This window comes from Lutra lutra, chromosome 4 (genome assembly GCF_902655055.1).
Source record: "Lutra lutra chromosome 4, mLutLut1.2, whole genome shotgun sequence".
Lineage (NCBI taxonomy): Eukaryota > Metazoa > Chordata > Mammalia > Carnivora > Mustelidae > Lutra > Lutra lutra.
This window is the reverse complement of record NC_062281.1, coordinates 163,851,187-163,874,734: the sequence shown is the minus strand read 5'-3', so window position 1 is coordinate 163,874,734 and position 23,548 is coordinate 163,851,187. Positions and strand designations below refer to the sequence as shown.

The window sequence follows — 23,548 nt, the reverse complement described above, 5'->3', positions numbered from 1 at the left end:
AGAAACCCCTAAATGTTCAATAACGTGAAAACATTACTTCATCAACCTAGAAGTCCACACAAGGGGAGTGGGAGCAGAGACTCGAGTCCTTGGGAACACCTTGCACGGAGGTGGGAGTTAACTTTTCACCTCTGCGGCTTTGCCTCTCACATATCGTGAACTCCTTGGACAGGTTTCTTGCGAGGTGATCTGTGGATACTAGGAACTCCGTGAACTGTTACAGATTTTTAAATGTCTCTTTGTCTCCAGGTAGAAGAAGCTGCGCAGGTGTTCCTGTTGATGAAAAAGGATTATCGAATCTCCCGAAATGTCCGCCTGGCTTGGTTCCTCAATCACCTGCATCAGACAGTGCAGGCCACACCCCAGGAGATGCTGGTGAGGCCCAGAAACGTAGAGGTTGTGAGGGGCTGGCCCAAAAGGATCTGCTCTTTTAAGAGAGTCCTAGAAATGGGAGGGGAGATTAACTCCTAGGGGTCCGATTCTAGGATGGGCAAGAGACTTTGTCCACAGGATGATTCCACAGGGGAAATGTTGAATTTTCCAGACAAGGAGAATATATGCTTGGGTTGTGGGAGTTGGAGCTAATGGTTTGCCATTTTTGGATATAGAAGGTCAGGTCCTGGAAATAAAGAGGTGACTCTTCCTGGACCCTTTCCTTTTCTCTCTGTCCTGATTGTCAGCTCCAGTCTGAGCAGGAGTTGGAAGTCCTCAGTGTCCTGCCCCCTGGGTGGCAGCCAGATGAACCAGTGGTTCCAAGGCCATTCCTCCTTGTACCTTCCACCCGGGTCACCTTCCTCGCTTGGCAATATCGATTTGTCATTGAGCTCGACCTTAGCCCATCTACTGGCATTGTGGTAAGGGGTTGGGGGGAGAACAGTGGGGGGAAAGGAGGGAGTAGGGGGTGAGAGAGAGAGGGAGAGGCCTGAGAGAAGTGAGAAGGGATCCCAGCCTACCATTGGAGGAAGGAAACAGGCTTTTAAATGGTGAGCGTTGAAAGACAGATCCCCTTCCATCCATGGCACTGTATTTGGGGGTGTGATCAACCTTCAGGAAAGAATTCCCGTGGAAGTTGCTCGTTTCTGCCCTCTGCTTAGGGCTGCTTATGGTCACACCTGAGAGATCTTCTCTGCATTGCCCTCAGGATGATTCCACAGGAGAGATCTTGTTTGATGAAGTTTTCCATGCCCTCTCCCGCTGCCTAGGCGGGCTGCTTCGACCCTTCCGCGTACCTGGGTCTTGCATCGACTTCCAGCCCGAGATCTATATAACCATCCAGGCCTACTCCTCGATCATTGGCCTGCAGGCCCACCAGGTACCGCATCCCTTCCCCGTGTTTGTGCCCTCAGACCTCACTTCTGGGAGTCTGCTGACCAAGTCCTTGTCCCGTCTCTGTGGTCTTGCACCCAGAGTCCCCAGCTCCGCCAGCTTCTTGAACCACTTTAATAGTCGTCTCTGAGTCTCTGTCCTCGTGAGAAGAATCTGTTCCTCTGCTCCACAGGAGCCTTCTCGTGAGCTTTAGGTCAGGTGACCTTGATGAGACACATGCCTCCCTCGCTCCTTCTGTAAGTCTGTAGTTCTGGCCCCTGGATGTCTGTTTTTTGCCTTCACCACCATCCTCCTAGTTGATTGAAGGTTTCCTTGTACACTGACACCTGGCACTACCTGTGGGAGATGATCTTTAGAATAATTTTATGATTTTGAAATATAACCGATAACCCAGAAACATCACTTCTCCCAAGGATGGAGGAGGGTCATTTTCTGTGAGGACCCTGGGAACTGCTGCATGTTCTGACCACACAGATAATGACAGGGCTTATCCAGCACCCAAGCAGGCCACATAAGACACTCCTTTGGACAATGGCCAAGTCTGTTACTGGAATATTCTGTTTGGGGCTTAGATAAGTAGTGGCCCAATTTCCCCTCATCTGCTCTTAACCACCCTCAACTCATGGGTAGGGGCTTCCCCTGAAACTCCCTGATGGCCATGTTGTCACCTTAGCTGTCCAGCTGGCACCTGAGGGTCTGAAATCTACAGGGCAGTTGGCACATGTCTGGATCCCAGCTGTGGTTTAAGGTGCTGTCCTAGCACAGCTGTTAGGACTGTTGGTTGTAGGCTGCGGCGCCAGGCAGAGGCGGGGCTTCGCAGGCAATGATAGCCAGGACAGGGAAGGCACAGGTGTTAGGTAATCGCTCAATGTTCGGTTCATTTTGGCAGGTGCTTACTGAAGCCCAATCTATGCAAGACCTGGGCTACGTCCTGGAGTCACAGATGAATCAGACACTGTCCCTGTCCTGATGGGAGGAGTTGAGAGTTGGGGGAGGAGGGGAGATGGGTATTGAAGGAGGTAACTCCAGTTGAATGTGATAAAGACACTGCTAAGTAATGACTCAGGTGCGGTGGGAGCACCAAGAAGGAGCACCCAGCCAAGCTTGGGGCTGCAACAGAAAGACTTTTGCACAAAGAGGCATTTGAACTGAGCCTTGAAGGAAGGATTGAGGTGAACCCTTCAAAGAAGGGGAAATGGGCTTTCTAGACAGAGGGGCCCAAGAGCAAAGCCACAGAGCTATGAAATGGTGCTTCCAATCACAGGTGTCCCTTGACACAGTAATTTTGTAATTCTGCTAGACACAGTAACATTGAATGTGGGAGTTGGAGTGGTAGGAAAGGGGAGACGAGAGAGATAAGCGGAGGGACACCTAGCTGGCTCAGTCAGTGGAGTGTGCAACTCTTGATCTCAGGGTTCTGAGCTCAAGTTCTATGTTGGGTATAGAGATTACTTAAAAATAAAATCTTTAAAATAAAAGAGGGGCGCCTGGGTGGCTCAGTGGGTTAAAGCCTCTGCCTTTGGCCCGGGTCATGATCCCAGGGTCCTGGGATCGAGCCCCGTATCATGAGAGGCTTTGAACGTCATAATTAAGAACTTGGCCTTTGTTCTGTAGAAGAGTTTAGCGTGGTGATGACAAGCGCTGAACCAGATTCACACACCCATGTATTTGCTTGCTGGCTGCAGGCCCTTGGGCGATACTTATCCTTTCTACACATCTGTGTCTTTTCTAACAGGACCAGTATCATATGGTGACTGAGTTCATATATATCAAGCACTTAGAACAGTGCCTGCTGCATAGAAAACATGCAAAAATGTTAGCTATTAAAACTATTCGCTGTTCTTAAAACTATTAAAAATGGAAGGTTTTTAAGTGGACAGTAGCGGGCGCAGATTTGTCCATGGGAAATATGGACCGGACGGCAGATTCTATACTGGGGAGAGTAGGCAGAAGGTGATTGCAGCCCCAGAGAAGAGGCAGGCCCTGAACCAGGGCAGCAGCTGTGGAGGAGGAGGCTTACTCAGGTTACCACCCCACCCCCACCCTGCCCCAGGGTCAGCCAAAGGCTAGCTTCCTTCCCCCATCCCTTCTCTAAAGCTCCCCAAGATGTATCCTGCTGTTCCTCACAACAAACAAAAGATCACAAGAATAATGGATGTCCCTTGAAGGAAATTTGAAAAATACATAAAATGCAAAGAAAAACAGAAGTCTTCCAGAAGACACCACTCAGAACTAAGTACTATGATGGAATTTCCTTCTTGGCTTTGAGTTCTTGTTTATCCTCCCTCACTACCACCCCTCCAGTCCGAAGAGAGGAGAAACATCAAGCTCTGCTTGTGTTCCCTCTCTTGCGCTCTCTCTTCTCTCTGTCAAATAAATAAATAAAATCTTGAAAAAAAAAAAAAAAGGAATAAAAAAGTATGAGTCAGAATGAGAAAGGCTTATTAGCCAGGCTGAGGTGGGGCAGCCTGGTGACCAGAGATGGCAAATCTTAGGGCACCCCCATGCGGGAGTTTGGGGAAACCCAGTGTACAGGACTGAAAGCAAAGGAAGATTGTGAACCGAGATTAAGGTCGCGAATGGCCCCAATTCCCTGATGAAGTAGATGATGTGATAAGAAAGGAACGGGCTATGGATTTAGCCAACTTGAGATCCTGGGTGAAAAGTCAGGATCGCCTAGTGGGAGCTATGGAGAATAAACAGGCCAGAGGAGAACTTTCCTGTGTCCCCCTGACCCTCACATCTTGTCTTTCCCTTGTGCTTCTCAGGTGCTGGTGCAGGGCTGCCTTTTGGACCCTTCCCAGCGGGAGGCGTTCCTGCAGCAGGTGTATGAGCAGCTCTGTCTCTTTGAGGACAAGGTGGCCACCATGCTGCAGCTGCAGTATGACCCCCAGAGTCAGGTATGCACGAGAGAAGGCCGCTGGACACCCTCCTAGAAAGAGGAGCTCTGAAGGGACAGAAGGGAGCAGGGAGGGACAGGTCCTAATACAGAGGAAAGAGAGGGCAGGAAAAGGGGCTAGGAGGCAGAGGGAGCCAAGGAGAGGATTGCTGGCAAGTGCACACCAAAGGTTCCCTGCTGGAGGAGGGCTCAAATACACTGCCCAAGACATAGACTTTGCTGGGGGAAAATGTGAAAGCCATTTGCCGGTGTGTTTTCAGTCCTAGATCTCCTCCCCCACTGGATCTGACAAGGTGATCGTGGGGGCTCTGTTCCCTAGGACTTTGTACAGTTAGGAATAAACCTGCTTGGACTCACTTGAACACACTTGCTCATTCCTTTGGATATCCTAGAAGTAGCCAAGGAAATTGAGTCCTACCTTTGTGAAGACTTAATTTGACTGATGTAGAGAATATTTCATCAGAGTGATGGGAAACTCTGGATCAAGGGCCTCCTTGACAAAAGGCGGGGAACCCTGCTCCTGGACAATCCAGTGCTCCTGCCGGTGCTGGACTCCCTGTCCATCTGCAGCCAGCATGTGAGCACACCCCAGGGGAGCAAGCACAGTCAGTCGTTGGCTGCAGAGCAGGGGGTTGGGGTCTGCACAGGATTGGGCCTGTCTGGCCTGGCCGGTGCTGGGCTGTAAATTCTGGCTTGGCTGTGGGTGGGATAGTAACGCCATCTGTCCAATTCTATCTCTTCTGTAATTTGGGCCAGGCAGAGGACCAGTCCCCAGACTCAGGGGAGGCCCCGGGCCGGAAGGTGGGAGTCTCCATGGTGACAGCTGACCTTGGGCTGGTCAGTATGATTCGTCAGGGCATCTTGGCACTGCAGTTGCTCCCCTCAAACTCTAGTGCAGGTCAGTAGAAGGAATGCTCATGGGGCTGGGGAAATAGGGTATAAGAAGGGGACATTGAGGCTCCAAGGCATTAATGCGTCATTGGGAAGAGGATGTGTCCTTGTTTCAGGAAGGGCAGTGTGCATTGGTATATCTCTCGAGTACTCAGCTCTGACAACCATCAGGGACCCTAGTGGGAAGGAGTTGTGCTCCAAGGCCATCACCTAGGACACTGGGTCCAGCATTCAGGAGGGAGAAGCAGGATGGAAGGGAAGAAGGAAGGGTGTTTGCAGATCATAAAATGCACCGGTTGGTGGGCACCCAAGTCTTCAGGGCCCCATCAGTTGGATGCCCCCCTGCAACTTTGGTCTGGTTAGCGTCCCCAGGTCTGTCCGCTGTTTCCTGTTCTAGGTATCATCGTGATCACAGATGGGGTGACGAGTGTCCCTGATGTTGCTGTCTGTGAGACATTGCTGAACCAGCTTCGCAGTGGCACTGTGGCTTGTTCCTTTGTGCAGGTGAGGACTTTTCTAGAAAAGAGAAGAGGGAAGTGTGGTATGTCACAAAGTTGGACATGGCTGGTTACTTTCTTACAGGTGATGATTTCCCACATAAAGCCAATAATGTAGTTGCCTGCGTGTTAGTGGGGAGAATAGGTGTCATGTCTAGGACAGGGTAGGTGGCAGTGGTGGGAGAGGATGTGAGGAGACAGCAGGTTACAGGATAAAGAGTGCTGAATTTGAAATCTGACAGTCACACCCAGTCCTCATCTCCCCTGTTAGATTGATTAGTTATCACTGTTTTGATTGTAAGGATCAGAAAACCGGACTCAAACTAGCTTGAGCAAAGGAAAGAATAGGAATATTCAGCAAACCACAGCCAATTTGGATTGATGGGCCAGAGGGTGGGAAGCAAAACGCTCTGGGAACCAAGGCCACTGGGTAGGCATCGGCGGGAACATGAAAAGCTGGTTCTGCTGTGTTCAGACGCTTTGGGATAATTCTGTGGGTGCTGCAGATAAGCACAAGGAAAGTCGCTCGTTGGGCTTATGTTTTACAAAGGTCATTCTTGTTGCTCCATGAAGGCAGGAGTGGAGGCAGCGGGTTATTAATTGCGGTGCTCAAGGTGAGAGAGGAACAGGGCTTCAATTAGGGGAATAAAGGGTAAGAAACAAGCAGATAGAATTGCGAAAATGAAGAGGTAGTCAACATGACTTAAATTAGCAAGGTGTGGGGGGTGAGTAAGAAAGAGAGGTCAAGGATGTCTCCAGATTTGTCCGTCGGTGGTGACTGGGTAGCTGGCATGGAGTGAGGACAACATGATGAAACCAGGCTTGTGGATGTCGAGTTTGAGGCACCTGTGGGTCTACAGGATAGTAGCTGAAGGCATCACCTTTGGAGTTTGGCGTGCTCGGCCTGAATCCTGGCTCCAAGTACCAGCTGTGTGACATTGGGCACCTCACTTGATTCTTGGTCGGATTCATTTGTAAGTGGAAATCATAGCAGTGCCTCCCTCGTCGGGTGAGACAATGCATGTAAAGGGCCCACCAGAGTGCATAATTATGTCGTAGATGGCTCCTGCTGAAAGGTTAGCATTGGATATGCAGATCTGGTACTCAGGAGACAGCACTGGTTGAGAGAGGATTTGTCCGCCTGCAGATGAATTGAGCAGAGAAGAGGGCCCCTGAAGAACCTTGGGGAATACCAGTGTTGAGAGGTCTTTCCTAGGAAGGGGGCCTAGCAAAGAATGAAGGGAAGGAATCAGACCAGAACCCAGCGATTCTCATGTCAGGGATGTCAGAGTTTGGGGAAGGAAGGAGCAGTCTGCAGTGTGAGATGCAGCGGACAGCGGGTAAAAGGAGGAGTGAAAAGCCACCTCTTGATTTGGTGATGAAGAGGTCACCGATCCTTTTCAGGTCATTTCGGTGACGAGGTGGCAAGGGAAGTGATTGCAGGGGGTGGGAGAGAAGGAAGTGGAGACAAGCAGACAGAGGACTGTAGCTGTTCAGGTCGAGTCGGGGCAGGAGAGAATGGAAGCTGGAGGAAAGGGCAGGGCGGAAGAGGCGGGGGCTTTGTTCTGTCCATTTGTTTTCTAAGCTAGATCTCAGCTTGTTTCTGAGAACCCATGAGGAAGCTGAGTTTGAAAATGAAGGAAAGAAAAGGAAGCCTGAGAGAGTAAAGTCTCTCCATTGACAAGAGGATGCTGGCTCAAAGAAGTAGATCCAGGGACTCTTTGGGAGTGGAGAGGAGTCATTCTCTCTCTGAAACTGGAAGGATAGAAGTGATGATGAGAATAAATTTGGCCAAGGGCCTCCAGTCCCTCTCTGAAGGAAAAGGTAGGGGTGAGTACTGTAAGGAGGGGTGGCGAGCATCGGGGAGAACTGTGTTGAGGACAGCCCTGAAGGACTTGCTGGGCTTGGTGTAAACGTGTTCCCAGGTGGCACCAACCTAGGCAACCATACAGCTTTCTCCATTTGGGATCCCATGGAGAGGTTGTGCTCCTCACTGGGGTTTGGAGGTCAAAGCAGAGTCAAGAGGGTCATTGATAGACTTGGAGGTTCAAGGGCTGGCAGCCTTAATTAGGTCAAAGAGCAGCGGGAGAAGGAGGATGGAAGGAATCCAAAGGGATATAGTTGCGTGTAATCTGTCGGATGTGGCAATTGAAATTGCAAAAATGAAATGGTTCTAAGAGAAGCCAAGGGACAGCGTGTAGGCAGTGGGTGGGCAAGTGGAATAGAGAGAGTTCCTGGAGATGAGGGTTCAGGAATGGAGAAGTCAAGGAATTAAGTGAAACATCTCAAGGTGGTCTTTCCCCATCTTCTGTCAAGGGCCGGCTAGTAAATATTTTAAGCTTTGCTGGCCATATGGTTGTCACAACTACTCAGCTTTGCTCTTGTAGTGTCCCAGCAGTCATAGATAAGATGAATGGGCATGGCTGCGTTCCAACCAAACTTTATTTAAAAGACAGGTGATGTGCTAGATTTGGCCCACAGGTCATATGTAGTTGGCCGATCTCTGATCTACAGGCTTAGTGTTCACTACGGTCCATGGACCAGCAGCATTGGCGTCATCAGGGAGCTCGTTAGAAATGGAAAATCTGAGGCCCACCCCAGACCTATTGCGTTTTAACAAAACCCCCAGGTGTTTTGTATATATCCTAAGCTTTGAGAAGCACTTTTTTTAGAGATGCCTAAGTCTCTCCGATGGTAATAGGAAGCCAGTGAACCAGTTCCCAGAACCTTTAGTGAGTGGTGCAATCTGGCATTTGATGTTCTGCCGAAGGGTGTGGCTTCAGTTAAGGGCCCAGGGGAGGAAAGTTGCAGAGCAGTGGTCCGTCCCGGGAGAACACTGGCCCACTTCCTCCTCTGTGGTCCTAGTCCTTGGGGCAGGGGGGACCACAGCCACCAGCTCAGTCTCTTCCACTCTTTTTGTACTTCTTTCTCCTGTACCACTTTTGGAGCTAGGCCTCTAATTGCTCATTTTCTCTAGGTGGGAGGAGTTTACTCTTATGACTGCAGTTTTGGCCACGTGCCCAACGTGGAACTGATGAAGTTTATCGCGATGGCTACATTTGGTTCTTACCTGTCCACTTGTCCGGAGCCAGAACCAGGCAGCCCGGGTCTGACTGTCTACCACCGGGCATTTCTCCTCTACTCCTTCCTGCGCAGTGGGGAAGCCCTGAACCCTGAGTATTACTGTGGTGAGGGGCAGACTGCAGGGGCCAGGGGTGGGAGCCGGGAAGTATAGCATGGACCCGGAGGTGATGCAGGAAGGGGTCCCCGGGGGCCCTGAGCTCGGGCCAGGGCTGACTGTTGTGACTGTTGTGGCACGGTTCTCTCCCCTGGGATGTCAGCATAGCCACCCCCATTCCCCCGCCCAGCTCTCTGTCAGTTCACAGAGAGCCGCCCACCCCTCCCCAACCTCGCTGGTCTTCTAGGCTCTCAGCACCGCCTGTTTAATGAGCACCTGGTCTCGGCCAGCAGCAACCCTGCCCTCGCCCTGCGCAGGAAGAAACACACGGAGAAGGAGGTGCCTGCCGATTTGGTCAGCACGGTGTCTGTACGGCTCCGAGAGGGCTACAGTGTCCGAGAGGTCACGCTGGCCAAAGGTGAGGGTCACTGGGCCCTGCCCCATCACACAAGTCTCAGACCTGCCAGACAAAGCAGACGGCGCCTAGGTGCCACCCGTGAGATGCTGCTTGTTGTTGTAGACAAGTGGGTTCCGAGCCACCTTCACGGTCTTGTTCTCTTAGCATTTAGCCTCCCGGTTCCATCTGCCAGGGGTGGGTCTGCAGCGGGTGGTGTAGCCAACTCTGTGTTCACATCACTCCTATAAATTTCTCTTTGTGGCAATGGGCAGGCCCTAGGCCTGAAATCTCTGGAAGCATGCTTGGAACCTTTTGCCAGGCTAGAGTTGCAGGAGGCCGGTGGGGGTTTCAGATAGAGCTCAGTCCCAGGCTGGAGTGCTGTGCCTCCTTCCCGTAACCAGCCTCCCGCTTCCCCTGAAGGAGGGTCTCAGCTGGAGGTGAAACTCGTGCTGTTGTGGAAACACAACATGCGCATTGAGTACGTGGCCATGGCGCCCTGGCCCCTGGAGCCCGAGGGCCCTCGAGGAACGCGGGTGGAAGTGACAATGGAAGGGGGCTATGACATTCTGCATGATGTGTCCTGTGCACTAAGGCAACCCATCCGCTCACTGTATCGTACCCACGTCATCCGACGATTCTGGAACACGCTGCAGAGGTGAGTGAGGTCACACCGCTCAGTGAGCAATGCCCCATTTGTTGTGTGGGTGGACAGAGGTGTGAAACTGGGAACTGGTGAGAGCACCCCTGAGGCCCAGGCTTGTGTCCAGAGTCCCACGTCCCCCTGGGACTCCTTTCCTCTGTGCCCACCAGAGTCAGGGGTGGCTCAGGGTTGGCCCTTGCTCTGCAGCATTAACCAGACGGACCAGATGCTAGCCCACCTTCAGTCCTTCTCTTCAGTCCCAGAACACTTCACGCTTCCTGACAGCACCAAGAGCGGAGTGCCGCTCTTCTATATCCCGCCCGGCTCCACCACCCCGGTGAGTGACTCTGAGGCTCGTCAGCCCCACTCCACGCCCACCCAGGCTCGGACTGGCACAGCTTCTGTAGCCCAGAGCTGCCCCCTTTTTCCTTCCCTCTCAAGTCTGAGGCACCTAAACCAGAATTCCTTAGCTTTAGCCTTGAGAGCAGTTCTCCTCCCTCCTTCCAAGTTGCTGACAGAGAAGGATCTGTAGAGAGACTGTCCTCAGCAGATCACGGGTGTCAGGGGTAAAGACTTAGAGAATGCAGAGGTGCCCAGGAGCCCCTTCACCCCTTCTCCACATGGTGTGTTTTGCCCCCTCCCCACCGGCATCTTCACCCGTGCCCACTGCCATGAGCTGTGCACTTCTAGAAGACCATAGCTTACTTTGTCCCGTGCTGACTTCACCCTTGGCCTACGCTGGCACATGGCCGGCTCACCCTGAGTTCCTGCCGTCACTCAGCTGCTTTGCCCTAGGCAGTGATGGAGACATGGTAAGCTCTATCCTTCACCTGGATGCAGCTTCAAGGGCTGCTCAGTCTGTCTCTGGGCTCCTCCTAATCTGGCCTTTGTCCTAGGCTCCCGTCCCAGGCTGGGCTCTGAGCTCATCTCTGACCCCTGGACCCCACGGTCCTGTTTGCCGATTGGCACTTGTGCCGTGTTTCTCCACAAAGGCTCCTACAGGACTGTCCTTCCCGTCCCCAGGTGCTCTCACTTCAGCACAGTGGGTCCGACTCCTCCCACGCCCAGTTTGCAGCCTACTGGAAGCCGGTGCTGTCCATGGATGCCAACTCCTGGCAGCGCTGGCTGCACATGCATCGGCTGGTGCTCATCCTGGAGCACGACACGTGGGTACCCACTGCGGGCTGGGGGCCCGGGGGGAAGGTGGGGGAACAGCAGACAAGCCCTCACCCCCCTCAGCCGAGGGAAGACGATGACGCTTCCCCAGTCTTTCCCAGTTACCCACACCCACATCCTCAGACAGGACCTGGCAGAGAGCAATAGCAGTCTGTGTTTGGCCCCCACGCTTGGGACCATGAGGCCTCACCTCAGCCCACCCGGCTCTTCCAGACCCATCCCCAAGCACTTGCACACCCCCGGCAGCAATGGGCGCTACAGCACCGTGCAGTGCAGGATCTCGCACTCCTCCCTCACTTCCCTGCTTCGGGACTGGAGCAGCTTCGTGCTGGTCGAGGGCTACTCCTACGTGAAGCTGCTCTCCAGGTATGCAGAGCGGTGGGCCCCCACTCCTCCCTGTCCCCCACATCCTGCATCTCTTCCCCTAAGCCCAGACCTCACCATTCCTTCTCTCCACCCACCGACTCCCCACATAGAGCTGCTCACTGACCCCCGTTTCTCCCTAGTGCCCCTGACCAGCCCCCTTCCTCCTTCTACATGGTCCGCATCATTTCCAAGGCCCCGTGCATGGTCCTTCGCCTGGGTTTTCCCATCGGCACACCGGCCCAGGCCCGACACAAGGTGAGCTGTGCCCGACTGACTCCCAGACCCAGGAGCCCTGGAGGATGGAATGGCTATTTCTCCCCCACCATATAGGGCCTGGGCCAGTGGAGAGAGGAGCCCCCAGACTAAGGAATGCTTGGAGTAGAGGGCTCTCTCACCTTGTCTGGGGGCCCCTTCTTCTGGACCTAGCAGGGATGGAGTTAGGGAGATCTGATCTCCTTTCTCCCCCAGATTGTGTCGGGTTTGCGGGAAGAGATCCTGCGGTTGCGTTTCCCCCACCGGGTGCAAAGCAAGGAGCCAACACCCAAGGTCAAACGGAAAGGGCTGGGGGGCATTGGTGGGGGCAGCTCTCCTTCCAAGTCCCCCCCCATGCTGGGTCCGCAGCAGGCGCTGTCTGACCGGCCCTGCCTTGTGGTCCTGCATAAGCCCCTGGACAAGCTACTCATCAGGTTGGTGTCGAGTCTGGGGCCCAGGCCGGGACCCATGGGAAGGCTGGGGCTCAGCTGGGTCTGAGTGGTATCAAGGTGTTGCCTCTGTTGCCCAGGTATGAGAAGCTACCCCTGGACTACCGGGCGCCCTTCTTACTGACACTGGAGCCACCGGGGCCACTGCCGTTGGTGTCGGGCCGCTCAGCCTCTTCTAGCCTAGCGTCGCTGTCTCGCTACCTGTACCATCAGCGGTGGCTCTGGAGTGTCCCATCGGGCCTGGCACCTGCACTGCCACTTAGTGCCATTGCACAGCTCCTGTCCGTCCTCACTGAGTATGTCATCTGGGCCAGGCCAGGCAGTTCAGGGAGGGGAGAGAGTGAGTGTAGACCCTGGCAGAAAGCCTAAGTCAGACCCTGCCCTTCTCTGGGCCCCGCCACCCCCACCGTTATGCACAGTACTGAGTGCAGAGTAGCGCCTGCCACTGCCCTCTCTGCCTCCCCCCTACCCACCACAGCCGGCTTACTTTGGCCTGTGCAGCTACAGCTTGCTGCACCTGAGGCTCCAGTAGTCTGAGCATGGCTGCCAGCGGACAAGTCTGCCGGGATGGCTGCTGGAAGTGGCTACATAAGTGGCATGTGGGGCAGGAGGATGGATTCAGCGTCTCTCCTCCATCTCATCCCGTCCCCACCCCCACCTTTATGGGGTTTCAGAGTCCGACTCTCCGAAGGCTTCCACTTCGCTTGCAGTGGGGAAGGAATCATCAACATGGTCCTGGAGCTTCCAATTCAGGTACCTGCCGTCCCTTGTGACACCTCCCCACTGGGGCCCATCATCAGAGGGACACTTGCCTCTCAGCCGGGTTGGGACTCCTGTAAACGGCCTCATGGGGACCCTGTGTCCAGAGGACCCAAAGCCTGAGACCAGTTGCAGGACAGTGTACTGGGGGCTAGGGTCTGAGAGCCCGAACTGGCCTGGCTGAGGTTTGCCCAAGATCTACCCTTGTGCCCGCAGAATGAGCCCCTGGGGCAGGCTGCCGGCGAAGAGAAGCACACCTGTGTCGTCCAGTACATCCTCTTCCCCCCGCACTCTGCCTCCACCAAAGACAGGTGGGACCCGAGTCCTCTCTGGGAGCCGCCTCTCTCCACATTCCCGCTTGTCGCTATGTCCCCCAAAGTGCTGTTCCTGGGCTGTTGGGAGAGTCGGGGTAGGGGATGCTGTTTGCAGTTGCTTCATCAAGCAGATGCTGTTCCGGAAAGGCCCTGTGGGAGTTCCATCCGTCCCGTGCACCCTCCGTGAACTGACCCCCTGCCACTCGCCTGTGGATTGGACTCTCCTCTCTGCCAGGCTCAGGGTTCCTCCTCCTCTAGCTTCTCGACAGATGATGACAACGATGTGGAGGTGGAGGCCCTGGAAGGAGATTCCGAGCTCAACCTAGTCACCGAGGTGTGGGTGGAGCCTCAGTATGGGCGGGTGGCACCTGGCCCCGAGAGCTGGAAGCACCTCCGGAACCTGACGTACTCCGAGATCCCTCGAGCTGTGAGTGGCCTCTGAAGGACCCCCCCAACCTTACCGGGGGTGGCGCCGTCCCCTCTGGAGTAGCCCGTGCGCTTCCTGGGCCCTCTGAGTCTCTGTGCTCTGCCCGTCTCTGACTATGGGGGCTTCCTGCAGGGCTGCCCACCCAAGTACTCTGGCCGAGGGCGGGCTGACCCCTGACCTCTGCTCTTTGTGCCCCAGCTCCACCCTCGGGATGCTGCCTGCATAGGCTCCATGCTGAGCTTTGAATACCTGATACAGCTGTGCCAGAGCAAGGAGTGGAGTCCCCTGCCCCCAGAGCCGAGGGTCTCTGCTGGTCAGTGGGGAAGGGGCCCCCGGGGTGGATCAGGACCCACTTGGTGGGGGGAACCATAGCTGGGGCATCTGGGTCTCATCAAGGCTCTTGTCTTCCTTTCCTCCCTCCTAGCATTGGACCAGGGAGGAGATACTTGTGTCCATGAGATCCCTTTCCATTTTGACCTAATGGGGTTGTTGCCCCAGTGTCAGCAGCTACAGATGTTCTTCCTTCTGCTTTCCAGAGGTGGGTGAGCTTCCTCCTTACAGACCCACAGGGCCTGTGGGCGTGGGAGTGAGCGAGCCAAGAGAGCAGATGAGCGCTGGGGCAGGAGGTGGCTGGGAGGCCGCACGAGGGCTGCCACGGCCAGGGCGGAGCCAGGGTTCTGGGGAGCAGGAGGCCCTCGGTGCTGAGCGGAGTGTGTGTCGGGCAGAGCCAGAGGGCGTCCCTCTCGCCGAGGGGCCCTGTCCCGCCAACGACACGGTGCTGTGCCTGCTGCACAGCTGCCTGGGGCAGGAGCTGAGTGACCGGGAGATCCCGCTTACCGCTGCTGAGCAGGCCACCTTCTTGAGTGAGGTGCTGCGACGGGCCTGCCACAGTCCAGGTGAGCTCCCGCCTCTTTCCCAGACAGCACCCTCTGGCCCAGCCCCTTTCTCCCCATCCCTGTGCAGCAGGGCAGGGTTCTATCTCTGGCTTTTGGCCTCCTCTCGTCCCCTCAGAGCCCTGCCTCTCTGCCGGCCCTGCCCTCGCCCACCCACCTCTACCCCCGTCGTAGGTCCGGCGGAGCCACTGGCAGGGGGCCACAGGATCCTAAAGGATGGAGCAGTCAGCAGCACCCAGGCCACTGGAGACGCAGCTCCTCCTCCCCTGGTCAGCACCACTTTGTCTCCTTGGGCCTGTTTTCCCACTGAGCTTCTGTTAGCACCGATCCATGCCCTAGCTGTCTGTCCCCAGGGATGCTAAGTGCCTCCTGCCAGAGACAGGATGCCATCCCTGCCCTTTGTCCTGGATCTCACAGCTCTACCTAGGGCTGCACTCCAGGGTGGGGGAGGGGAGCCGGGCTTGGGTGGCCCTGCAGACTGCTCTGAGGTTGTTTTCCTCTTACAGGGTGGAGGTCCTCCTGAGATGCTCAAGCCTCTCGTCTCTGCTCAGCCCCCTCAGTGGCGCTGCTATGCAAGGCTTGTGACTCCCCAGCATGTGTTTCTGACTTTCCTCCCTGCAACCTTCTCAGGTACCGCCCCCTCACCTTCATCACTAGCCCCTAGACTCCCTCACCAGGCCAGCCAGCAGCTGACTTCTGTCTCTCTTTTCCTCTTCAGACGTCCAGCACCTGGCTGCCTACGGCCTGGAGGCCTCTCAAGAGGAGACAAAGCCAAAGTTTGGGGATTGGAGCGGGGCCGCCAGCCTGAAAGATCTGGGAGGACCTGGGGCAAGGGGTGCAAAGGCCCAGGTTCCCACACTCAGTGTCACCCCAGCCAGTGGTAAGGCTGCCGGCTCTGAGTCAGTTAAGCAGGAGCAGAAACGGGAAGAAATAGAAGGCTTGGTGATCACGTGACACCTCTTCCCACAGACGCTGCCCAGAACCCAGAAGACCTCAGCCCACCGTGCCGTCGGGACTTACAAGCTTATGCTGGGCGTCAGGCCCCGCAGACAGAGAGCGCAGATGCTCCCCGGACCCGGTGTCCTGTTTACGTCTATAGCTGTGCCCTGGAAGCACTGAGGGAGCAGATGGTTGGCCTACAGCCCCCTCAGGCACCCCGAGACCTCTTCTTCCGGTGCATACCCTCAGCGCTAACCTAGGTTCTGCCCCCCCGCGGCCCCCAGCCAAGGCTTACAACCACCACGCTCAGGTGGATGGACTGACAGTTCGATGATCAGTGGCAGGAACTCAGTCCATGTCTTGCCGGCTCCTGGTTTAGCTTCCTTCAGCAAATCACTTGAACTTGCTGGGCCGTGAATATTTTCAGTGGAGATGTATGGGCAGTCCACAGGAGCATGGGTGGGTTGGGGAGTCTGAGATACCCCTCAGGAGAGTTGGCCAAGCTAGCTCCTCCCTCCCATTCCTAGGACTCCGTTCCTCGACCAGCCCTCCTCGTCCTCAGCCTGGATGGAGCCCAGGTTCAAGGAGGCAGCCAACCATTGTGCCTTGCTGCAGGAGCACGCACAGCGGTGCTACGTCCGTGGTGAGCAGGAGGCCTCGTGAGGGAGCATCAGGAAGGAGATGGGGGCTTTGTGGGATTCCAGGCATGGGGGCTGGAGGGGCTGTTTCCAGAACTTGACCCTCATGGCGCCTTCCCCTTCCTCCCCTTCCACAGGGCTGTTCGGGAGTTTGCAGCAAGCACAGAATGTCTCCTCGCAGGACTTGCTGATCGCGGTTGATGCCTGTGAGGAGCTGCTACAGGAAGTAGACATCACCCCTTTCCTGCTTGCACTGTGCGGCCACACTCGGGGTTTGCCTCAGGCACCCCCAAGCCCCGGGCCTCTCAGCCCTGGGCCCTTCAGCAGCAGCATCGAGGAGGGCCCGGAGCCGCGGGAACGAGCTGTCCTGGCTTCTGAGTCCAGGTTAGGGTGGTCCCGGAGGGACGCATCAGGGCTGCACCAGATCCCCGTAAACAGACTTTCCAAGCCAGGGGTCAGACTGTGCGAGGTCATGCCCACGCATCGGGGAGGCAGTTGCTTTGTCGCTGGCTTCTTGCTCCCATATTTCCGTCTCCTCTCTGTCTCTCCTGTTCCGGCACGGAGTGTGCAGCTGGTTGAGGGGTGGAGAGTTGCTGGCTGCCATCAGTGAAAGGGGAATTTTGTTCTGAGAACACTCATGCAATAGTAGTAATCCCTGGAACCACTCCATGAATTTCAGAGTGTGTTGCTCCCTGCTGGGTCCCCAGCTCACCTGAGGGGCCCAGCAGGTCCCCGATGAAGGGAAGGAGAAAGGCAAGCGAGCAGACAGCTGTGTGTATGGCCCCCGTGGTATGTTAGCATCAAGGGAGGAGAAGAAGCAGAGGGAAGAGGGTCCTGATGACACCCAGGTCCAAACTCCAGCCCAGTTCCCTGTCTGGAGCTCTAGACCCTCCACCCTCCATGCCCCCACATCCGTGCGTTTTTACCCCAGCAAATCTTGCTTCTCCACCTGTGTTTTTCCCCAGTGAAAGAGGTCATCCTCCACCCTAGTCAGAAAACTGGGAGTCCTCCTTACTCATACCTCTGTGTCACAGAAATGTCCAGCCATTAAGAAACGTGGGGGTTCAAGCCAAAAGGGGTAGGGTGGTTGTTGCCTCTCTCACTGCCCTTGCCATTGTACTAAGCACCCTTGCTAGAGCCAAAGACTGTGTGAGCTACTCCCAGTAGGGACGCAGGCTCCTCTGGGACTTGGTGGCTCTTAACACCTCAACTCCCCTCACCCCCACCCTGACCACTCAGCATAGAGACCGAGGACCTCAGCGAGCCTGAGTTTCAGAGCAGCCGTGTCCCTGGCCACCCAGACCCCAGCCTGGAAATCTCTCTGACAGACGTCTGCCAGCTCAGAGGAGAGGCACATGACGCCCTTCATGGCCTCATCCAGGTGGGACACTTGGTGGGGGAAGAGGAGGGTGGAGTCCACCTCCCCTCAGCCTTGGTGGGCTGACCTGGGACGGCCTCTGTAGGTGTCTGCTCTAGGCTGGGGGGAGTGTTCTGCTGAGGGCAGGCTGACATAGTAGCCTCCTTCTAACCCCAAACAGGAGAAGTTCCTGGAGATCAGCGGTCTCCACTTCCGCACGGTGCCCTCCAATCCACACTACTTCTTCTACTGCCCTCCGTCCAGCCGGCGAGAGGTCAGTGGCTTCCTCCCTTCCTCCCTCAAACCCCTGAGCCACAGCCCCACATACCCACCCAGATCCTCTTGACTTGGCTCCCTGAGGCCCCAATGTGGCTCTTGTCCAGCCTTGGCTAAAGCTGTCTCTCTTTTGCTCAGGATGAGGGCCCTCGGGACACAGTGGACAGAAAAGTCAGTGACCTGGAGTTCTCAGAGGCTGAGCTCATAGGAGAAGAAGGTGTGTGGGCAAGTGGGGAGAGACGGTACGGCTGCTTCAAGCCGGGATTTGGGGCCCTCTGCTATCAGCCTGTCCCAGTGAGCACACGACATGCACCCTTTTCTAGGAGACACGGCAGCCTGCTGTGTGGTCACTGAGAGCGACCCAGAGCTCGAGGTGGAATACCGTGAGAGCCGTGAGCCAGAACTGGGGCCGGCGGGGCTCGACTCTGCCTCACTGTCTGATGCCGACACCATGAACCCTGATGAAGACTCCTTCAGCATCCTGGGGGGCGACTCACCGACGGGGCCGGAGAGCCTGGTGCGCGACCTGCCGCCTCTCTTCCTGCATCTCACGTGCTCAGTACGGCTGCGTGGGCAGCACAGCTCAGTACCCGTGTGCAGCCTGCCCACCTGCCTGGGTGAGTGCAGGGTCCCTGGGGGCGGGTCACAGGTCCCAGCACAGCCTGCCTGCCTGTCGGGGGTGGGGGACAGGGCCTATGGATGTAACTCATTAGCACAGGGACTTGAAGTCTGTGCTGGTTCCCGGGCTCCAGCAACCCCTGACGTTCCCCCTCTCCCAGGCCAGGTGCTTTCCAGTCTGGAGGGCCCCCCTGTTGGAGGCCGAGTGCCCCTGAGGGACCTCAGTGTTACTCTGGATGTCTTTGTGCTGACCTTGCCTCTGGAAGTGGAGCTTCCCCCGACCTCGGACCCTCAGCACCACCGGTGTGGCAACAAGTTTGGTGGGGGGGCGGGGAGGCCTGGGCCTTGCTGGGGTGGGGGCCCATTAAAGGAATCTAGAAGCACTTGGGGACTCAAGATCCCTTAAGGATTCCAAAAAAGGAGTGCTAAGGAGGCCTACGAAGAGAGTAGCTGCTGATCTTTCACCTTCGCTCCTACCCGGTTCAGGTCCACGTCTGAAAGCAGTGCTTCATTCCCACGATCCCCAGGGCAGCCATCATCTTTAAGGTCAGATGATGGCCTGGGGCCCCCACTGCCACCCCCAGAAGAAGACAGGTACTTCCCCTTCCGCCTCTCAGAGTTCCTCACGCCATGTCAGTTTTGTTCTCTGGAAGCCAGCATCTAACCCTTTCTTCCACTTAGGCATCCGGGACTGTCCAATTTGGCCACACCCCACAGACTGGCTATTGAGACCACCATGAGTGAGGTGAGAGCCTTCCCTCCCCCAGGCTAAGTGATAGCCCCTCAGCACTAACTGATACCCTTGGCATATGAGGAAGGTGAGGCGCCCCTTTATTCTGGGATCAAAGTAAGTCCTCCCTAATCTGTGAGGCAAGGTGTCTTCTAGTCTGCAAGTGAGGTGATGCCCCAGGTGGCAAGGAGGTGCCCTTGGCCACTTCCCGGATTGCTCTGTGTAGATCCACTGGTTGCTGGAGGATGAGATGGTGGGAGCCCTACGAAGAGGAGGCATCCCTCAGAGCCCTGCCCTGCACCGTGCAGCTGCCCACATCCACAGCTCTCCTGGACGCTCCACCTGCCTTCGCCAAACCCTGCCACTGAGTTTTGTGTTTGGGCCAGAACGTTCCCTCACACAATTCAAGGAGGTACGCTGCCCTCAGAACGCCTGCTGATGGTTCTGGGACCCATTCTTCTCGAGACTCCAGATACGGAAGTAGAAGGGCCTCTCCTGGTTTCAGTCCATAGCGTTCCCCTCCGAACAGCCGCCTCACCACATTGTCCCCTGCCCCATGCCTGGCAGCCCAACTCAGCGGGAAGAGACCCAACCCCTTTCCTTGCCACTAGGCCTGTTGAAGTTTAGGCAACTTCCTGACCCTTTGCATACCAGGTAGTTGTGAGGGTCTGATGAGGAAGTGTGGGGTGCCGTGAACAGGGAGGGCTGCTTCTGCCTTAACTGTGACCTTGGCTCCTGCTCCCCAGGAGTTTCGCCGCCTTCACCTCCCTGGCCATGTTCTTCTTGAGGATCCTGACAGTGGCTTCTTCTTTGTGGCAGTTGGCCAACAGCCAGGTGGGTCCCAGGGCGAGCCCCCTTCAGCAGCCTGGGCTTGGCACAGCCATGAGGACAGGGCCGAAGGCATCGAAGGGGAGGTGAGCCTTTCCTGGGATGACCTGGGAATGGGGGGGGGGGGTGGAGGTTGGTGTGTGGGTCCTGTATTTAGCTCTGACTTCCTGCCCCTCAGGCCCTGACAGCCAGCCCCCAAGCCCCTGGCTCCCCAGAGGGTTCTGAGGGCGCCCCCCTCCTCAGCCTGCCACAGGGAGGTAAGAGAGGACTTGGGCAACAAAGTCTGGGGGCTAAGACCAGGGACTTACAGATCTCTGGCCCTGCTTCCCTCCTCGGGCAGTCCTAAGCAAGTTCAGTAGAGGTTCCAGACCTTTCCCTTCTCTTCCCAGGGAGCCAGCCTGGGCCCAGCCGGGGGCTGAGCCTTATGTCCAGTCAGGGCAGTGTGGACTCTGACCACCTGGGTAAGCCGGGACAGTTTGGGGAGGACTCTAAGCTGATGGGAGGCAGAGACTGGGCTGTGCGGCAGAAGGACTGGGCAGGGGCCATCAGAAGGGACTGACGTGAAGGGGCTGGGCCCATCAAGCCTGACACACTTGGAGAATCAGATGAGCCAAAGGTTGGGGCTGAACCTCAGCTCATTTGACACAGGTTACGATGGTGGCAGCAGTGGCTCAGACAGCGAGGGTCCCAATGAGACCCTGGGGGAGAAGGCTCCCTTCATGTTGCGGACCCCACCTGGGCCAACACCTCCACAGTCTTCGCTCTCAGGCCTCCCTGGGCCCTGCCTGCCTGACTTCTGGCTCATCGTTCGGGTGCTACAGGATCGTGTAGAAGTGTACGCCCACGCACAGTAAGTAGGGGCCTGCACTGTGCCGCTTTTCCCCGGTCCCACAACACTCCTCTCCAGGGTCATCCCAAAGTAAGACATGGGACTGAGGGTTTGGGTCAGGGTCTGACTGTGTTCTGGGGCTGGAGGGTCCTGACCAGTTCCCACAGCCTGTAGCAAAGCAAGTCACTCTCTGCTTTCCTAGTGGAGTTCAAAGCTGGTGGGATTTTGGGCTCCTAGTCTCGTGTTGAGAGCTTCTCCGGTTCAGAGCAGCTTCAGAAGTTGATGTGGGACTAACAGGTGATATTTAACAAGCACTTAGTACATGGCAGACACTGTTCTGAGCGTTCTGCCTGGACCAGCTCCTTTTGTGACGGGGCGAAGAAACTCAAGCACAGTTAAGTTAAATACTTGCCCAAGGTCACAGGAAAGGGCAGAGTCAGGACTCACAGCAAGGCCCCTGGTTAAAGATGGCTCCCATCACGGGGTGGGCTGGGTTTGAGATGGGAAAACCACCATTCTGCTCAAGGTCTGAGAATGGAGAAGAAGGAAGCTGACATGTCCTGCCCACGTGGAAGCTGGTAAAGCAAGCCTAGAGCCTGTGCTTCCGTAACTGCTATGGAGAATTCTGCTTTTCCCAGTCCCCCCATGTTTGCTTCCCTTGGTCCAGTCCTATTGCCTTCTCATGGCTTCTCGTGGCCCCAGCTGCCAACACCCCCCCCACCACCACCAACTGCGGCCATTCCATCCCTCCCCGCCAGGAGCCTGATTCGGGAGGATGGGGGGCCAGGCATCGAGTGTCGCCACCTGCAGCAGCTCCTGGTGAGGCGAGTTGGGGAGATCTGCAGGGAGGTCAACCAGGTAAGGGACAGCGGGGAGCAGGGTTTTCTAAGCATGGGACACTGCTCAGATGAGGAAGGAGTTTCTAGGAACTTGACCTTCAGAGGCTTTTGATCTATCACGGACATTTTCTTTGACACCTGATTACTGGGGTACTCTTACTCCTTGGGCCCTACAAACTGGGGAACGCTCCCCCACCCACTCCAGTAATGTGGGTTACTCTTCCTGACCCTGACTGTGAGCTGTTCCATCTTGTGGCCTTGCGCTGGTGTTAGGGATTCAATAGTGAATAAGACAGGGAAACCCCGACTCTCTGGAACTTGTGTCGAGTGAGGGAGATAGACACTGAAAAACTAAATTACACAAATTGTTTCCATTATGATTGTGAAAAATCATACAGAGGAAAAGTATAAACTGATGAGAGCGTATGACAGGGTCTGACCTTCTGAAGTGTCAGGGAAAGAATTGATCCTTTTAAGCTGAGACCTGAAGGGTGGAGAACAGATTCTGGCAAAGAGGAGGATCGAGTGTTCCTAACCTGGGGTTCAGATCCCGAGCCCAGTGACTGTAGGACGCATCTCTGACCCCCCAGTGATTATTGATGCTCTCTTGATCACTGACCCCCCCCCCCCCGTGATAACCGGCATCTTCTCTGGCCTTTGATCACCCCTGACCACTGCCACCAATTCTTTGAGAAATATTTCAGTTCCCTGATACCTGGCTCCTTCTCCCAGCGGCTGCTTCTGCAGGACCTCCATGACAGTCACGTGTGTAACTCTCTTCTGGTGGCCGAGAGCGAAGAAGATCTGTGGCGCAGTGAGACCCCCTTCCACTCCCGTCAGCGGGCACCACTGCCCAGTGATGGTGAGACCCCACCCAGGAGCCTCCCTCCTGGGCTGCTGCCGCCCTTCCTGTGTCCGTGCTTGGGTGAGAGGACCAGGGCAGAGTCGCCGTGACTTGGTCACCGGTGCCAGGAGAGCAGGGAGGATAGGACAGAAAAGGGTCACTGGGTTTGGCCATTGAGAGTTCCTGTGTGTCGTTAGTGAAAGTTTTGGCAGAGAAGTGGAACTAGGAGCCAGAGGAGACAGAAGTGAGAGGATCTTACACAGGTGGAGCAGAGGAGAACCACTCGTTTACGTAGTGTGGCAAGCACACAAGGAAGGAATTTGACAACAAGGCAGACTCGAGCACATCTGTGTTCCACAGAGGAGCCAGGAGGCAAGGAAGGGTTAAAGAACACAGGAGAAAAGGGACCGTGGAAGGGGTACCGGCTGTGACCTGTCTTCCTGTCGCTGTGCTTCTGCCTCGCCCCACCTTCCTTTCCAAAATGACCATCTTTCCCCTTTGGGTAATAGGGCCGAGGAACGGTGTGGGGGGAGGGGGTGGGCGAGTAGGCCAGGTCACAGGTGGGAGAAGATCAGAGGGGAGGAGCCTAAGGCCTGATAGGAGGATCTGCCGTCCAATCAGCTGTCCCTCCTGATAGGCAGGCACAGGACCCCTCTGGGCTTCCTGAGATTTCTGCTCGTGATGAGGAAGCCCGGTACTCTACTCGAGATGCTAATGGAAGTCTTGACACTTGGCTCTCCTCTTTGACTCCTGATGACCCCTCAGCCCAGCTCAGAGGGGAAAGCCAAATGACGTCATTTCTTTGCAGTTCTCCCATCTGGTTGAAAAGGAAAATCAGAGCACTTCTTGTTTTTAATAGTCTCAGCAAGTCTGTAGGTGAACGTTCCTACCAATCCCGGGCATCACGTCTCAGCATATCCCGAGACGTGCTCCGTATCAAAGCACCATTCCCCTAATTAGCGGACTTCCCAGGGTCTGATGGCGTCTTCTGCACATTGAGCACAAGATAGGACAGCCACACATCTTTGTTGCCAATGCCTCTAGCAGTGTGTAACAGAAGGCTGGTCGGAGCCTGGAGACAGCCCTTCCTCATTATAGTCTCTCCAGGTGATTTTGCTGGAGCCTTCAGCAACCAGCATTCCGTTCCAGACAACCTCCTGTTTGCTCTGTACACCGCTCACATCTG

General features: G+C 55.8%; 1 protein-coding gene across 3 annotated transcripts in view; it reads left to right on the top strand.

Annotated features, from left to right (window-relative positions):
• The window catches only part of SZT2 (SZT2 subunit of KICSTOR complex), a 51,569-nt gene that overhangs the window by 12,435 nt on the left and 15,586 nt on the right, over positions 1-23,548 (top strand). For all 3 annotated transcript variants that reach the window (XM_047725407.1, XM_047725406.1, XM_047725405.1), the window contains exons 2-42: positions 250-375; positions 681-854; positions 1,142-1,312; positions 4,095-4,226; positions 4,982-5,123; positions 5,514-5,620; positions 8,591-8,801; positions 9,039-9,209; positions 9,609-9,843; positions 10,036-10,165; positions 10,852-10,994; positions 11,218-11,370; positions 11,511-11,625; positions 11,839-12,056; positions 12,152-12,367; positions 12,746-12,824; positions 13,047-13,141; positions 13,403-13,571; positions 13,770-13,884; positions 13,996-14,109; positions 14,297-14,467; positions 14,639-14,733; positions 14,971-15,094; positions 15,183-15,344; positions 15,434-15,638; positions 15,931-16,046; positions 16,179-16,425; positions 17,281-17,422; positions 17,580-17,672; positions 17,813-17,891; positions 17,998-18,291; positions 18,454-18,595; positions 18,779-18,886; positions 18,974-19,037; positions 19,249-19,434; positions 19,769-19,936; positions 20,029-20,107; positions 20,240-20,311; positions 20,499-20,700; positions 21,438-21,537; positions 22,251-22,380. In XM_047725407.1, coding sequence (XP_047581363.1) covers positions 250-375; positions 681-854; positions 1,142-1,312; positions 4,095-4,226; positions 4,982-5,123; positions 5,514-5,620; positions 8,591-8,801; positions 9,039-9,209; positions 9,609-9,843; positions 10,036-10,165; positions 10,852-10,994; positions 11,218-11,370; positions 11,511-11,625; positions 11,839-12,056; positions 12,152-12,367; positions 12,746-12,824; positions 13,047-13,141; positions 13,403-13,571; positions 13,770-13,884; positions 13,996-14,109; positions 14,297-14,467; positions 14,639-14,733; positions 14,971-15,094; positions 15,183-15,344; positions 15,434-15,638; positions 15,931-16,046; positions 16,179-16,425; positions 17,281-17,422; positions 17,580-17,672; positions 17,813-17,891; positions 17,998-18,291; positions 18,454-18,595; positions 18,779-18,886; positions 18,974-19,037; positions 19,249-19,434; positions 19,769-19,936; positions 20,029-20,107; positions 20,240-20,311; positions 20,499-20,700; positions 21,438-21,537; positions 22,251-22,380 — 5,995 coding nt within the window. The remainder of the gene's footprint in view (positions 1-249; positions 376-680; positions 855-1,141; positions 1,313-4,094; positions 4,227-4,981; positions 5,124-5,513; positions 5,621-8,590; positions 8,802-9,038; positions 9,210-9,608; positions 9,844-10,035; positions 10,166-10,851; positions 10,995-11,217; positions 11,371-11,510; positions 11,626-11,838; positions 12,057-12,151; positions 12,368-12,745; positions 12,825-13,046; positions 13,142-13,402; positions 13,572-13,769; positions 13,885-13,995; positions 14,110-14,296; positions 14,468-14,638; positions 14,734-14,970; positions 15,095-15,182; positions 15,345-15,433; positions 15,639-15,930; positions 16,047-16,178; positions 16,426-17,280; positions 17,423-17,579; positions 17,673-17,812; positions 17,892-17,997; positions 18,292-18,453; positions 18,596-18,778; positions 18,887-18,973; positions 19,038-19,248; positions 19,435-19,768; positions 19,937-20,028; positions 20,108-20,239; positions 20,312-20,498; positions 20,701-21,437; positions 21,538-22,250; positions 22,381-23,548) is intronic.